At 34.7% G+C, this 15,280-nt stretch overlaps 1 protein-coding gene across 2 annotated transcripts in view; it reads left to right on the plus strand.

The window, feature by feature from the left end:
- The window catches only part of LOC120517953 (ribosomal protein S6 kinase 2 alpha), a 191,876-nt gene that overhangs the window by 23,029 nt on the left and 153,567 nt on the right, over positions 1-15,280 (plus strand). For both annotated transcript variants that reach the window (XM_039740489.1, XM_039740491.1), the window contains exon 2: positions 10,344-10,385. In XM_039740489.1, the coding sequence (XP_039596423.1) occupies positions 10,344-10,385 (42 nt within the window). The remainder of the gene's footprint in view (positions 1-10,343; positions 10,386-15,280) is intronic.

The following is a 15,280-nucleotide window of genomic DNA, read 5'->3' on the forward strand; positions in this document are numbered from 1 at the left end:
TCTGACATTCTCCACTCCTGACGCTCACTTTGAAGTCGAAGATATGTTTGCATTCTTTTAATTGTGAGAAAGAACTGTCATCTCTGTATTGTCATGGAGCACAGTTTAAGCTTTTGACTGAAGGGTGTTATTTCATGTCTAGAGGGCTCTAATAATGTTAAAAAACGTATTTAGAAGGTCGTAAACAGGTTTTCAATGCTGTAACTGCGAAAATATTAGATTTATAAATAAAGAATCCTACTTTGTGGAAATTCATTTATCTGTCTGTAGCGGATTAACCGCGATAAACAAGGATTTACTGTATAATTGTGCGGAGAATATATATAAACAGTGTGGGAGAGTTTCTAAGGGCTTAAAACATATAAAAATAACCATACAAACATATGGTTTCTACTTCACGGATTTTCACCTATCACGGGGGGGTCTGGAACGCAACCCCTGCGATCGAGGCAAGATTACTGTATTGTGATACAAAGTTATTTTCTCAGGCCTTTACAGTATATAAGATTTGCAGAGTCACCATATTTATGGGATGGAACAGCAGCCTGTCAGAGCCAATATTCTGGATTCCAGTCCCTCATCTAGTTGTTAACTGTGTGTATTTTGTGTGTCTTCCTTGTCTGTGTTGATTTTTTTTCAGGTATTCAGTCTTTCCACCCACATTTCTGAGATGTACAGGTTAGATGAATTGGTATGAGTGGGCCCAGTGATGGACAGTTGCCCTGTCTGGGTCTGCTATGCACCTGGCCCCCAATGACCTAGGTTTGAGAATGTTATGCTATCCTGTTTAGAATATCTCATCACAATTGCATAAAGTTGGGTAGTGAAATTTGATCTTGGACTGATGTAGTGGGATTTGAATGCTTTGAAAATAAGCTGAAGCTCTTAACTGTTAGATAACTTGCTTTCACTATCTGTGGTTGTATGTTTTGTTAAAGTTTTATTGTTTTTTACCTTTTTCTCCAAAATTCTTAAAAATGTAAGCCATGATATTTTATCAGGAGGGAAGAACTTGAGATGCTTCAATGAAATGCATAAGGTTTTAGGTTTAACTGACATTTTCAAAATTGTCGCTCTGTTTGACTTGATGTCCTTGGATTCACATACAGCAATTACAGTAATTATTGTTATAATTCCCGCTGTAACAGTTTGTCCCAGCTCTGAAGCAGTCCTTAATTATCTTGTACTAGCATTAGACTTTTACTTGTCATTCATTCGGATTAAGTACAGTGCATAAAAGGCAAGTCCAAAGCAGATATCTTGGGGTAGGCCCACCTGTGCCTCTTAGATTGTATTGTAATAAAGATTGCACTAAAATTCCTAACAATAATGTGTCTAGTAGAAGATAACACATCATTGCCTTTACTGTTGATTCTTTAACATAAAATCATTAGAGCCACACTATATTTTACTTTGCCTTGGCTGATTGTGTGTGAGGTCTTTTAAGCCTTTGAGTCAGATATGAGGTGTAATATATTGTACTGTAGTCAGGTTGAAAAAGTAATGAGTTGTCTGGTTTCTTGACTATATTTGGCAATGATTAATTCATCAATTTCCCAACTCTTTAACTCTGTTTCAGGGTCGCTGAGAATATTTAACATCATATTTTGTATATTCAGTTTTGGGTAAATGACACAATTGGTTACGCCATGTGTTAAACTATACCTAAGTTTTTCTTTGGATTAAGACACATTGTGTGTCACTTCAGGTTACAGGCTTGACCTTAGCTAGTATCTAGTGAATTATGGACATTGCATCACTTTTCACTGCCTTCTGAGTAAATGTCTGAACTACAATGTTTAACCTACCCATCAAGAACAGCTGGATAATTAGTCCATTATGACAATTGTTTTCTTTTCTTGCAGGAATATGCTGTGTTCATAAGTGAATCTTTAATCTGATTTTAGATGATTTTTTAAAAAAAAGACAAGCCTGAATGCAGATATCATTAACAGGTGATCAGGACTAAACTACAGGTGGTTAAGGGGTCATGAACAAAATATTACTGAAACATCTACAGATCAGACCCTTTTTTATTTAAAAAAAAATTAAATTTGCACTATAACATGATGTAAAATAGTACAGTATTAAAATCATTCTGGGTGTGTTTTTATAACATACTTTAGTAGATGGCTGGCTGCCTAATTTTGCTCTTGAAAAGAGTGAATGGAAGGTGTTTATTACAATGCAGATTTCTTTTTATTTATAGTACATAGTACAGTGTTTTTTTCCTCTGTTTTTTGCCTAAATAATTAACATCTGAGTTACCTTAATGAAATCATTATTTGGATGACATAGTGGCACAGTGTTATAGTTGTTACCTGTGTCTCCAGGACACTAAACTTGAATCTTGACCCAGTCCATGTCTGTGTGAAGTTACTTTTTTTTTGGCCAACATCCCAGACACTTGTGTTAGGTTAATTGTTAACTCTAAATTGGTCTGGTGTGATTGAGTGTGCACTGTAGCTAAGTGATTAATGTTTAGTACTCATTGAGAAGTCAAGCAAAATGACACCTTTTATTGGCTAACTAAAAAGATTACAATATGCAGGCTTTCGAGGCAACTCAGGCCCCTTCTTCAGGCAAGAGAATTTTGCTGCACTTCTCACTACATTCATAATGGCTAACACGGTACAACACCCTAGCACTATGTTTAGTACTCAAAACATCCAGGATGGGTCCAGTCTGGTGCAACTCAAATGGACTAAGCAGGTTTGAAAACATATTTATGCATGACTTACTGTTGGTGTTTTCCATGCAGTGTGCATGAATTTTCCTCCCTGGTTAGCTTGATTGTCTATTTCGAGCTCACCTGAGTGAGTGAGAAGGAATTATGCAGGACAGGCTCCTGTCCAGGGGCCTCATGCATAACGCCGTGCGTTGAATTTGCACTATAACATGACGTAAGTACAAAAGCGGAAATGTGCTTACGCACAAAAAAAATCCAGATGCATAAATCTGTGCGCACACCAGCTTCCATGTTCTTCCGCTACAGAAATCCTGGTCAGCGTGAAAAGTAACACATGTGCACGTGCATGTGCCTGCTGCCCCACCCTAACTCCTCCCAGAATTACGCCTCTTTGAATATGCTAATAAATATAACTAGCCCTTAAGCTCAGTGTTTTGTGAAAAGACAATGGCACGAAAATCTCAACTTTAATCTCGAAATTTCCACTTCAATCACATAGTTTATTTTGTCATTAAAGTAGAACATCATAAACTTCATCTTTAAATCATTTAATTTACTAGTTTCTCAAATACCATCATAACTAAAGTAGCACGTTAAATGCTTTGTTTTGCATTTGATCTTCTATGTGCTCTATGTGTGTGAATCACTACTTGCTTCCGGGCTTTCTCTTCCTCCGACAGGACACAGAATCCATTACATTTTTGATATTAAATAAATAAATAATTAAAATCCTGAGATGTATACGTGATATCATTTTCATGATGATAGGAGTTAAAGCATGTTATTAAACATGGGAACACAGTGGTGCAGTGATTGTTCATGTCTCACGCAAGATGCTTGCTGCGCCATGCGCAACCTTCAATGAAATGCTTTATTGTAGCAGTACTGTCTCTTTCAAACGTACTAAACCCCCAATTCCTGTTCTTAGTTTTCTTTCTCCAAATATGCAATCACCATACAATCAGCTCTGTAACAGACGTTAAGCCATCTGCAAGCTTAGAACGCTGATTCTTCAAAACATTTAAGGATCTTCGTAGTATGTATTTAATTATTCTATCCATCTATCCAAGTGTCACGTCAACACCAGCAAGAATACAGCGCAAGGCAGGAACAATCCGTGAACGGAGCGTCAGAGGCTTGCTAGCGCTGTGGTACCGTGTCCTCACATGTTTAATTATTAACAATATAGATTATTTAAATGAAGTTAAAGTTTTATATGTATAATATAATAAACATATTTTGCTGCATTTCATCTTATATATGATATCGTCATCATATGTAAATACGTGCTTTATAAAGTGGCTCAGGTTGTGCAATATTATAACTGTAGTGCAAGTTTACAGTGAGGTAATTCTACTTCTAAGTACAAACAGTTCTACAAGGAGCACTTGATTGAGTGCGTTTATAGTTCTTGGGATGAAGCTGTTTCTGAACTGCGAGGTCCATACAGGAAAGGCTCTGAAGCGTTTGCCGTATTAGAGCAGTTCAATAGACAACATGGCTGAGGCAGCGTACTCTTGATACTGTATACAGATAATTCTCTTTCTCAGATTCTGTAGATCTTTGATTCCCCACTCAGATACAGTGATATAAACACTCTGAGTGGTGCAGTTAGAGTAATATGGCAAAGATGATCTGATGTGGCAACCACTAACTGGGGCAGCTGAAAGAAGAAGAAGGTGCAGTTAGAGTAACAATGCTAAAGCTGTTATGGTATTTGGAACAGTTTGACCATTCTGTGGACCATTATATTGTTACAGGTTAATTACAATCGGATACATTAAACTAATAAACAATATGCGGTTAATTTCAGTGTATTTCTAAAGCCGTGTCAGGGATGTGGATCTAAAAAAAGAAAGGGTAACCACACAGGAACAGTAGCACTGCTTTGATGCTGGGTGCCACCAGTCTGCAAAACCGAGCGCAGAACTTGCGTATGACAGGGTATGAGGTACCGTGGAAATGTGTGTGGCTTTATGCCAAGTTTAGGTTTTATACATCGCGATTTGAACCTGAAAACGTTCTCATGCAACATTTTTGTGCGTACGTGTGTTTATACATGAGGCCCCATGTCTGTTTCCTGTCTTGCTTCAAGGACAGGCTCCAATGGCCATCCTCCATCTCCAATGACCCTGAATTGTATTAAATGGAATGGAGAATTTTATGTCATTTTTGTCTTTGTTTATAGTGAATAAATTAATTCTTCCGTTTATTTCTGCATATGCAACAACCATTTTGTAGTGTTATGGGGAGGTGGAACTTTTTCCATGTTCTTGATTAATTAATCAAATAATTAATAATTTGACACTGAACACAGTAAAGACAAAGACTATACATTTTATGTTTTTACTTACTTTTAATTAAGACTTTTTTCATGCATTCAAGCAAATAAACAGCCTTGTTTAAAATAAAGCAGTAATTTTTTGGGTGTTTTTATCTGTGCGTGGCACCTCAAAGTGCTCTTTTGCATTTATCATTTGTCTGATGTATTAGATTAAGCTGGTCATTATCCTAGAGCCACATTGATACATACATTCTACATTTTCTTAATAGATGGTTGAATTCTATGATCCAGTTTTGGGGTGTTTATTTGTTGACCTGTAATATAGATTACTTTGGTGCCCATAGTTGCCAGTTCAATACTCACCTTTACCTAAAAGTGTGATTCTGAGCAAGTAATTTAAATTGCTTTTGCACCAAATGTAAAAATGTATCTGTAAATAGTGGAATTGTATCCTTATGTTTTAAGTTGACTTGGATGAAAGCTTTAGAAAACACGTGTATACAATATTTATTAAAATACATTCAGCACACAGAAGCGCTCACATTTATAAGAAACCTAAATGATGAAAATGCTTTTTAAAATTGTTCTTTGTCTTGTTGACCCACATAGAGTGGGCTGGCTCAACTGAGAGAAGGTCCATAGGTTCAGTATATAAGGTGTAGGATGGAGGCTTATCAAAACGACCATTGCATGAGAAGATTGTGCAGCAGAGATAAAGGTGAGTAAACATTAGAAACATAAACAGACTGCCACATGAAAAGACTCTAAATTGGAGGGGAGTAGCTGGAGATTGTTTTACCAGGATAATATTTATCCTGAAGGACTTAAGGAAGTTAGTGAGTACATATACAAAATTTGACAGATATTTTTTCAAATGTTTCTGTACATTTAAATTCCTAAAGACTGGAGGCTCACAAATATTATCCCACTGTGTAAAAAGGGTGACTGGGCTGATCCAAAGAACTGTCAGTCAGTGGGATTAATATGCATCATAGAAAAGTTAATGGAAGCAGTTATTAACAAAAAGATCCAGCAGATAGATAGAACTTTATTTGTCGCCAGGGGAAATCTGGCTTTTATATGGAAGATCTTTAAATAAATAAATGCATAAAGAGATAGATAAGTAAATAAATAAATATAGACCAAGGTGTGAGTGTATAACACCTGTATTAGCAAATTATCGACCTAGGTTCAGAAAGCGAAAGTCATGCTTCACTAATATGTTGGAATGCAATAAAGAACAACAAAAGAATACAGTCGGAGAGGTGCATATAATATTTTTATCTTAATTTTCAAAAGGCTTTTAAAAAGAGATCGCATTAAAGGTTACTGATCAAACCAAAACAAGTGGGTACAAAATTTACTCCAGCACAGGAAGTAAAGTATTTTGGTGAAGGGAACTTTCCCAGAACTAGGTGACGTTAAAAGTGGTGTTCCTCAGGGATCAGTGCTTGGGCTGCTGCATTTTGAAATATACATAAACAATCCGGAAAACAATATAATCAAAAAGTTGGTTAAGTCTGCAGAAGATACTAAAACCAAGTTAAGGGGCAGATAATGTAGAATCTTTGAAACTGTAACAGAAAAACTTGGACAGCCTTGAGACTTGGGCAGAATTATGGCTGATGAAATTTAATGTAAGTAAATATAAAGTATTGCATGTTGGAAGTGGAATTGTTAGATATGAATACACAATGGGAGACCTGAAACTTGTAAGTAGCCCTTTTGGGAAGGATCTAGGAGTCTTAGTGCACTTGTCACTGTTTATACAGTATTAGAAGTGATCAAAAAGGCTACTAATACTTAAAGCACGATGTGTGAAGTACAAGTTAGGGAAGGTTATGCTTAACTTATAACACACACTAGTGAGACCTCATCTGGTGTACTGTATTCACTTTTTGATCTCAATATTACAAATTGGACTCTAGGAGCAATAGAGAAGTCCAGAGAAGAGCAACTAGACTGATTTCCTGACTAAGGTAGGAGCTATGAGGAGAGACTGAAAGAGTTGAACTTGTTCCATTTAAGCAGACGAAGATTAAGTGGTGACATCATTGACAGTTTTAAAATTATGAAAGCAATTAGTACAGTAGATAACAGCCATAACTATAAAATAAGTGCTTCAAAAGGAACACAGGGAGAAGGCTGCAGACTTGTTAAGGGCATATTTTGCAAAAATGTAAGAGTTTTTCATCACACAAAGAACCATAGACATGTGGAATGAGTCTCCGATGTCGACTTGATGTTATCTTACACAATGAAGGTGAATAGGATGGATAGGTTCTGAGATGAATGACCTGTTTTTGTCACAATAGTTCTAATGGATAGAGACTCTGAAGACTGTGCTACAGCTTCCACGAAAAACACAATTGAACATTAAATAATACTTACTGCCTAGTCTGATGGCTGCAGTAGACATGAAGCATGAGATGAATTTTGCAGCAACTTTTTCCCTTTATTTTTGATTAGTTTGGTGGTGGAATCCTAATGGGTGTACAGTATCTAACATGCCCTCAGTCATTTTGGTGTGACCATCTTATTTTATGGCTTTATGGATCTCTCCTTGTCAGAATGACACTCTCTCACTGGTATCATGTGTGCTGCCTGTCATTTTAATTAATGGCCATTATTCAAAACCCCAACAGAGTTATTCCTTAGTGATTTTACTGCAGGGAGGAATAAATCCCTTGCCTCTCTGAACAGTGATCATTAAGCTGGCTGATAGAGAACCTTCTTAGTATGCAAAGGTTACAGCACAATTATCAATACCCATATTCTGTTTTTTTGTTTTTCTTTTCATTTTGTTAGTGTAGATATGTGGCAAAGGAAGAGTACTTAGGTGATGTAAAGTGTCACCTTGCAGGTTCACTCTCTTAAAAGTGGTTCACCAAATAGCCCTAACCATCTTGCTTTATGTAGCAGTGGTCAGGTGAAAGAAATAAGAGATTTTAACCAATACAGTAAGTCAATATGAACAACAGAGTTATGTTTAACATTCTTAGAAAATAATTTCACTATAAAGTGTGTTCAGTAAATCCATTTTTAAAATTGAGTACAGAACAAGGGAGTAGAATTCTCTTAAAAGCACAAAAAAGAAAAGGAGAGTCAATCACTTTTTGGGTTTTAAGAGAAAAATCAAGTGTGTTACACCTGTTTAGATACCACCTGTACTTAACTGTGCAACTTTGAACAAACCTCTTATCCTGCCTGTGTTCCAAAAGTAGAAATTCATACAGTGTTAGTGCTGTTAGGTATCCAGATATTGTAATTACCCTTTAGTAAAACTGCTTACTGGCTAAATATAATTATTTTTGTTCTTTCTCTGTGTATTTTAAGTGTTTTAAAATTTCCCTTAAGTATATACCATTCCCCATTGCAAGTTTTTATTTTAATTTCACACACAAACAAATTGAGAACAGTTTTAAAGTAACTTAGGTTTTGTCCTGCATATTTAACAGATAGATAGAACTTTATTTGTCACTGGGGTAAATTTAGCTTTTTACAGAAGCTCTTTAAACAAATTAGAAATACAGAGCTTCTATAAGAGTAAGGTTAAGTTGCAGTCTGGCAATATATAATCAAAGTTGCAGTAGAGAGGGGTTTTATGGGATCAAAACAACACAGAGATATCCTTGGGCCAGTCTTAAGCCTTAAGGTTTACAGATGAGAACCTATTAGGCCATTGTGTGAGATATGTGCTTTTTTTAACCAAAGATGCAACAACATACTAAATTTGTAACAAAAATAATAAAATAAGAAAGCCTTAAAGAAGTAATTGCAATTCAAAAGTGGGTCAGATTATTTCTCACATTTCCATGGCTGCCTAAACATTAATTAAACAACACATTTTTTCTATTTTTACATTCAGGTAGTTCAAGCATTCCAAATATTACATTTATTTCTCTAAGCTTTATGTTGCTGAACAGTTATGGACGTTTTGGCACCTTCTGGTACAGACTGGACAATTGGACTTGTACTGCCATAACAAAATAACATAGGAGTGGGGATGGGGAGTTAAAGGAAAAACAATGTTATTAATTAAAATAAGGAAATAATCAGTTGTAATAATTTATTTTCTACTTGACGATGAATTATCAGATATTAAATGTACAGTTTAGATTCAGTTTGTATTTATTTTTATAAATCAGATTTTTGCCTGTCTTTTAATTTTGGTGTTGCATTGAAGTGTGGCCAAATGGCAAGGTAATGGGTTTTAAACTGCAAGGACTCTGGTTGTATTTTTGTTATAGCCCCAGTACATGACTCTGAGCAATTCATTTAACCTTGCAGTTCTTACAGTTGATAACAATGATTAATGTGTATTCTTGTGAAGTGCTTGTAAATTGTACTGCAGTGATGTTCCTTTTTCAAATCCACTTTACTTGCATAAAACAGTAATTTTAACATTACACACAGAATTTACCAATAATTTAAGAGCAGTAAGTCAGCTTATATTTTACACAGTTATGTGCAGTACTTATCAGTTACTTGAGCTGCTTAAAAATAAAAAAGCAAAAAATTAAGATTACATCGAAAGACTTATTTCCTTTTTAGCCATGTATGTTGGTGCTGACATTACCAGAATTGCTGTGTAATAATCAGTCATTTATTTCTGGTGATGCTAAAGTGCCTGTGCAGTGTAGGAAGTCCCCCAGAAGTGGTTATGCATCTCCACCTGCTGCAGCTCTTCTATAATGAATCTAATTCTTACACTTTTATTTCCTATTTATGTATTTAAGGATCTGTTGGTGCTTCAAATCACATTCATTAAATGTTCCTGTTGGTTTTTTATGTAAGTATACTGCAGGAAAAAGTGCAAGCAATTTCATGATTTGAATTTCTTGAAGGTAAAACAGTTTATTAGAATATATTTGTAACTGATGTAAACATAACTTTTATACAGTATACCATACGAGAAAACACAATGCACCCTTTTATTTATCCCCATTCTTGGCGTTATGGTATTCATAGTTAAAAAGCACAAACTAGAGATGCTTGAATAGAAAAATTCTGAATTGAGTTTTAAAAAGTTGCAGACCTCCAACTATTTAATGGCTTTTTAGAGGTTTAGTAATTTTCCAAAAATTAAAATTTATAGACTTTATTAGTAATAAGGTTGTAAATCTATGTACAATTCAAAAACAAATATATGCAGTTTTAGCACAGTACAGTATATGCGTCAATGTGGTATCTTGCTGCAGTGATCTCCTGTATTTAAAGTCCATGTTTTATTTAACAATAAAGAATAATTCTGTTGTTTTAGGAAAAATACATATTCAAGAACACAAGCACAGTTAAAACACTTGCATTTAAGTTTTCTTGAGTGTATGGATGTTTGTCTTCTCATAATGTATATCTTTGTCTTTGCAGAATGGACAGAGTACTACAGAAGATGGTGTCCAGCAAGTTAAGGTAAGGCAAAGGAAACAAGTTCTTAGTGTGCTGTTTGGATTGGATTTTTCTAAGGAATTGAGTTGTGTAGAAATTACATACTGTGAATTCCCTTAACCTTCAAAAAAGGAATGAATGTGTGTTGTCCTAAAACATTAGGATAGTGGATTATGTATAGAGATATCATAGTACAATTGCATTTTAGCTATTCCTTCCAAATGTAGTACTGTGATTATGAAACACAACATAAAATTTTATAGTTGTACAGATTATTATATAGAAGAGGTGTACAGACCCGTTCATGTGTACTTTTTCCTGATTTTTCCTTTTTTTTTCTTTTACTGTGACTTTGTTTTGATAAAGAACTCTGCTAATGAGTGATGCACACACATGCTGAGTCATAAAATGATTCTGACTGTACACAGGGAGCTTTCACATGTTCATTATCCTCTACTGAGTGAACAGATTTGTAGTTGGTTTCCAGACCATTGCTATATAATGAAAATCACTTTGGAATTTTGTGTAAGTAATTTAGTCCTGCTGTTCTAAACCTTTCTCCAGATCATATAGTTTGAAAAAAGTATTATCAAGCATTCGGTGGTTTTAATATATGCTGTATTACTAATTGGTAATATTGGGTATTTCTGGTATTTCCATTTCAAGTTTGTATACCTATGGCTTTTTTGCTGTTTGTTTTATTTTGGTAGAGTAATATATATATATCTCTACTTTCCCCTATTGTATTATTAATATGTAGCCTTAGAATGCCTAATCTCACAGAGATCTATATCTATAACCTCAGGCAATTAGATGTAGTAAAAAGACAAGCAGGAGTTAAGTTGCACATGAAATAATATATTACTGATAATATTCATAAATAATAACAAAATGCAAAGTACATTTGAATATGGGCAACCATACAACCTGATAAAATGGTGATGTGTAGCTCAGGTGGCACACAGACTTGTAGTTACTTAAAATGTCTCTAGTTAACGCATCATTGGTGCTCAGCTTTTAGCCACATGTCTGTTCAAAATGGCTGCCAAGCTGTGCTCTTCATTGTGTTGTCTTCAGTTCATGGTGTGATGGTCTTCGTCAGTTGTTAGCAAGAGAGAAAGATACTTCTGCATCATCACAGGTTAGCAGGAGAGATGCTTCTTCATCATATGTTGGTTAGAGAGAGAGAATGTGGTTGAGCAAGCAAATTTACAGGTTTTCTGTCCAACCCCTACAGCCAATCCAGACAGCCATATCTCAGACCAATGGGGGAAATAGTACATCTTAACACCTGCAACCCAAGACCATATGTTAAGCTAACCTGTCCTTATGTGGGGGATGAGAGAAAGACTTTAGCAAAGAAACACTTGCCAAACTGGTTTAAGACACATCCCCAAATCCTGTCGTAAAAGTACAAAGATACAGTTGCAAAAATGGGGGGCAAACGCAAATTCCTCTCACTAAAGTAAAACTAAATGACATTGCTTCGCCTAAATTACAAATAAAGACATACAAAAAATGTATCAAGTTATATGCAAAATCTTACATCACAACACTGTTCATATAATCAAATATGAATTTTGTCTTGGATATTGATTTTGTATGCAGTATTATCATTTTTCTGCCACATACTTTATGATACTACAAAAAACAAATATTAATTGATTTGGAAAGGAGGCTGTCTTACGCAGAAGCTGCTTTTATTCGTTGTGTAACAGTACACAGTTTGTGCATTGCTTTTTATGCACTCATCAATTATTCAGTAAACTTATCATTAAATTGGTAGTTAGATGGGTTACTTATCATAACCTCTGACATTAAACCTTTATTGGTTTTCCAGGGCAATCAAAGTAGATCTTGTATGTGTGGCTGTTATGTTTTCATATAAAAAACATAAATAATATAGAACTGCATATTGTGGAATATGCCATGGTCCTAGGCATACATACACAAATATCTAAAAATATTTATTTATGGCTGTCTGTATGTATATATATATATATGTATATATGTTATATATGTATATGTATATATGTATATATATATATGTATATATATATATATGTATGTATATATATATATATATACACATATACATACATACAGTGGTGTGAAAAACTATTTGCCCCCTTCCTGATTTCTTATTCTTTTGCATGTTTGTCACACAAAATGTTTCTGATCATCAAACACATTTAACCATTAGTCAAATATAACACAAGTAAACACAAAATGCCACAAAAGGCCCACACAGGGCCATGTAGGTTTGGATTTTTTTTCTCCCTAAATAATAAAAACCATCATTTAAAACTACATTTTGTGTTTACTTGTGTTATATTTGACTAATGGTTAAATGTGTTTGATGATCAGAAACATTTTGTGTGACAAACATGCAAAAGAATAAGAAATCAGGAAGGGGCAAATAGTTTTTCACACTATATATATATATATATATATATATATATATATATATATATATATATATATATATATATATATATATATATAAAACATGACACACCCACTTAAAATTCCCAAACCTATTACCAGAGAAAACAAAAATGTCTATAATTCATAGAGGATATTTATGAAAATGCATTAGTACATTTTATGTATGTATCACTTTTTGATGTATGAAAGAAGGGTTTTTAAGTAGCCAATATTTTTTTTCTCCATAAGTGCATCCTGAAAATGATACTGTGGTCATAACTGTTTGCTGCTTTAAAAACTATTTTTACAGTATTTTAGAATTAGAATCATCTGATGGCAAATAAAAAATGAACATCAGTTTTATAAGCAACTAGCACTTATATGAGTTATTTTTATTGGGCTATTAAGTTGTAGTTATTGAAGGTCTACATCAGTGGACATCTGCAAAGGAGAAAAAAACATAAAGGTTATTCTTATACTAAAAATAACAGAAAGAAAGAGACACTATGTTTTGGCTTATAGCCATAAGCTGGTATATGTACAGCTGAAACATTAAATTATAGTTATGTTACACTTAAGTTAATTGAAAGCATTATAGAATGTTTCATCTCGTCTGTTGATTTAAACCAGTGACTCATTTGCACTAAGCTTATTTTAATTCTTGGTGCTTTAAAATTGGATGGGGTTTAACATCCAGTAAAATAACAGGGTATTGTATTTACCAGTTGTAGACTGAATAAACAAATTACATTTTTCAGTCATTCCACAAAGAGAAACTGGAACAAGCGTTGTGAGGTTGTGAAATAAAACAACTTTTATTTGTAAATCTCTGTTTTCCAGTTAGGTCAGAATACATTATTTTACTGCTTAGAATACAATGCTGTGAGGCTGTAGCCCAGCCACTGTCATCATAAGAATACAGTTAGTATTAAATAAAGAATAAAAGTATTTTTGAAAGTTGTTTTCTGTACACAAATGTTCCCTAAGTTAACAAAAACCAAATGCATGCTGTAATCACCACTGGAGAAAAAATGAATTTAACTTTGCCTTTGAGAAATTGGGATGTAATCATGGCCTTGTTATGGCAAATTCAAAACACACATGGGACACATTTTTATTGGTTATTAGAATAAGGGCAGAGTTACCAGGCAGATTCATTTTGCCTAGGTATGCAACTAATTGTTTTTTGAAGGTCTCTCAACAATATAGCATTTTTAAAATGCAGACACAGATCTTGGCATGGCACACACTCATTCAGTACATACTCGCAGTTCTTTTTTTTATTTTGCAATATGCAACTTATTAATACCCCTAATAAGGTACCAGACATATACTTTATTATTTAGGGGAAGTGATGAGATGTTGGTCCAATTCAATTAAAGTTGCTTCTTATTCTTTTTACAGAAGAAAGACAATTGATAAGTCTCTCAGTATAGTGGGTTGAATCTTTTATTTTTGATTTATGAATTTTGTGTTCCTTTATTTCACACACAACACATTTCTAAAAATGTATTTTTGGACTAAGAATCGATTTAAGACAAAAAGTAACAATATTACTTATCATAGCTAAGTGGTCCTGTGACAAATGCCTTGTTTGAATGTGTAGTTTCTTTCTATTTTTCTTGCATGTCAGGGATGGCTTCATGCGGCGGTTGTAAAATTTTTACCACATAAACTGTATCTATTTCCTGGCACTACTGTGGTATTTTGCACATCATTTTTGCATGTTTATGATTTGGCCTATACAGAACTCACACATAATGTAGACAAGAAGCAGGAGAAGTAAGCCATGGCCAAGACCTAGAGGGGCTTAAATACCATTCTCCTGTCATGCCTTTGCTCTGAACTCCATCTTTCCAGAAACTTGCTCAAAGGCAAATAATACATATTGGAGAAACATTAACATTGCAATGCTTTTCAATGTAGTCAAAAATATTTCAGCTTAACCCCACATTTAGCTTCATCTGAAAAAGAAAACATTCACAGGCATGATTTTTCTGAAAGTAGCCATACCACATGCACTTCAGAACAGTTCATCCAGATGGGAGATCATCTATGAAAAGCTTAGACTTATGCTGGAAGATGTGTTGCTGAGACCAGCAGGGGGTGCTTACCCTACAGTCTGTATGTGGAGCCCAATACCCCAGTGCAGTGACAGGGACACTGCTGTAAATCTGACATTGTCCTTCGAATAAGATGTAAAACCAAGGTCTTGAGTCTCTGTGGTCATTAAAGATCTCTGGGCACCGTTCAAAAAAGAGTAGGGTTTATCCCAATATCCAAACTAAAATGCTCTCCATGGCCTAGTCATTCTGAACCCCAAATCATCCCCTGTCTCTAATTGGCTGTTTCTCTCTCACCACTTCACTCTATCCTAACGTTGAGTGTGTGCTGACTGTACTGGCAGAATAATGGCTGCTGTTGCATCATCCAAGTGGGTGTTACATATTTGGTGATGATTGAAGTGGTTCCCCTCTGTCTAAGTGCTTGAG

This window comes from Polypterus senegalus, chromosome 17 (assembly GCF_016835505.1).
Source record: "Polypterus senegalus isolate Bchr_013 chromosome 17, ASM1683550v1, whole genome shotgun sequence".
NCBI lineage: Eukaryota > Metazoa > Chordata > Cladistia > Polypteriformes > Polypteridae > Polypterus > Polypterus senegalus.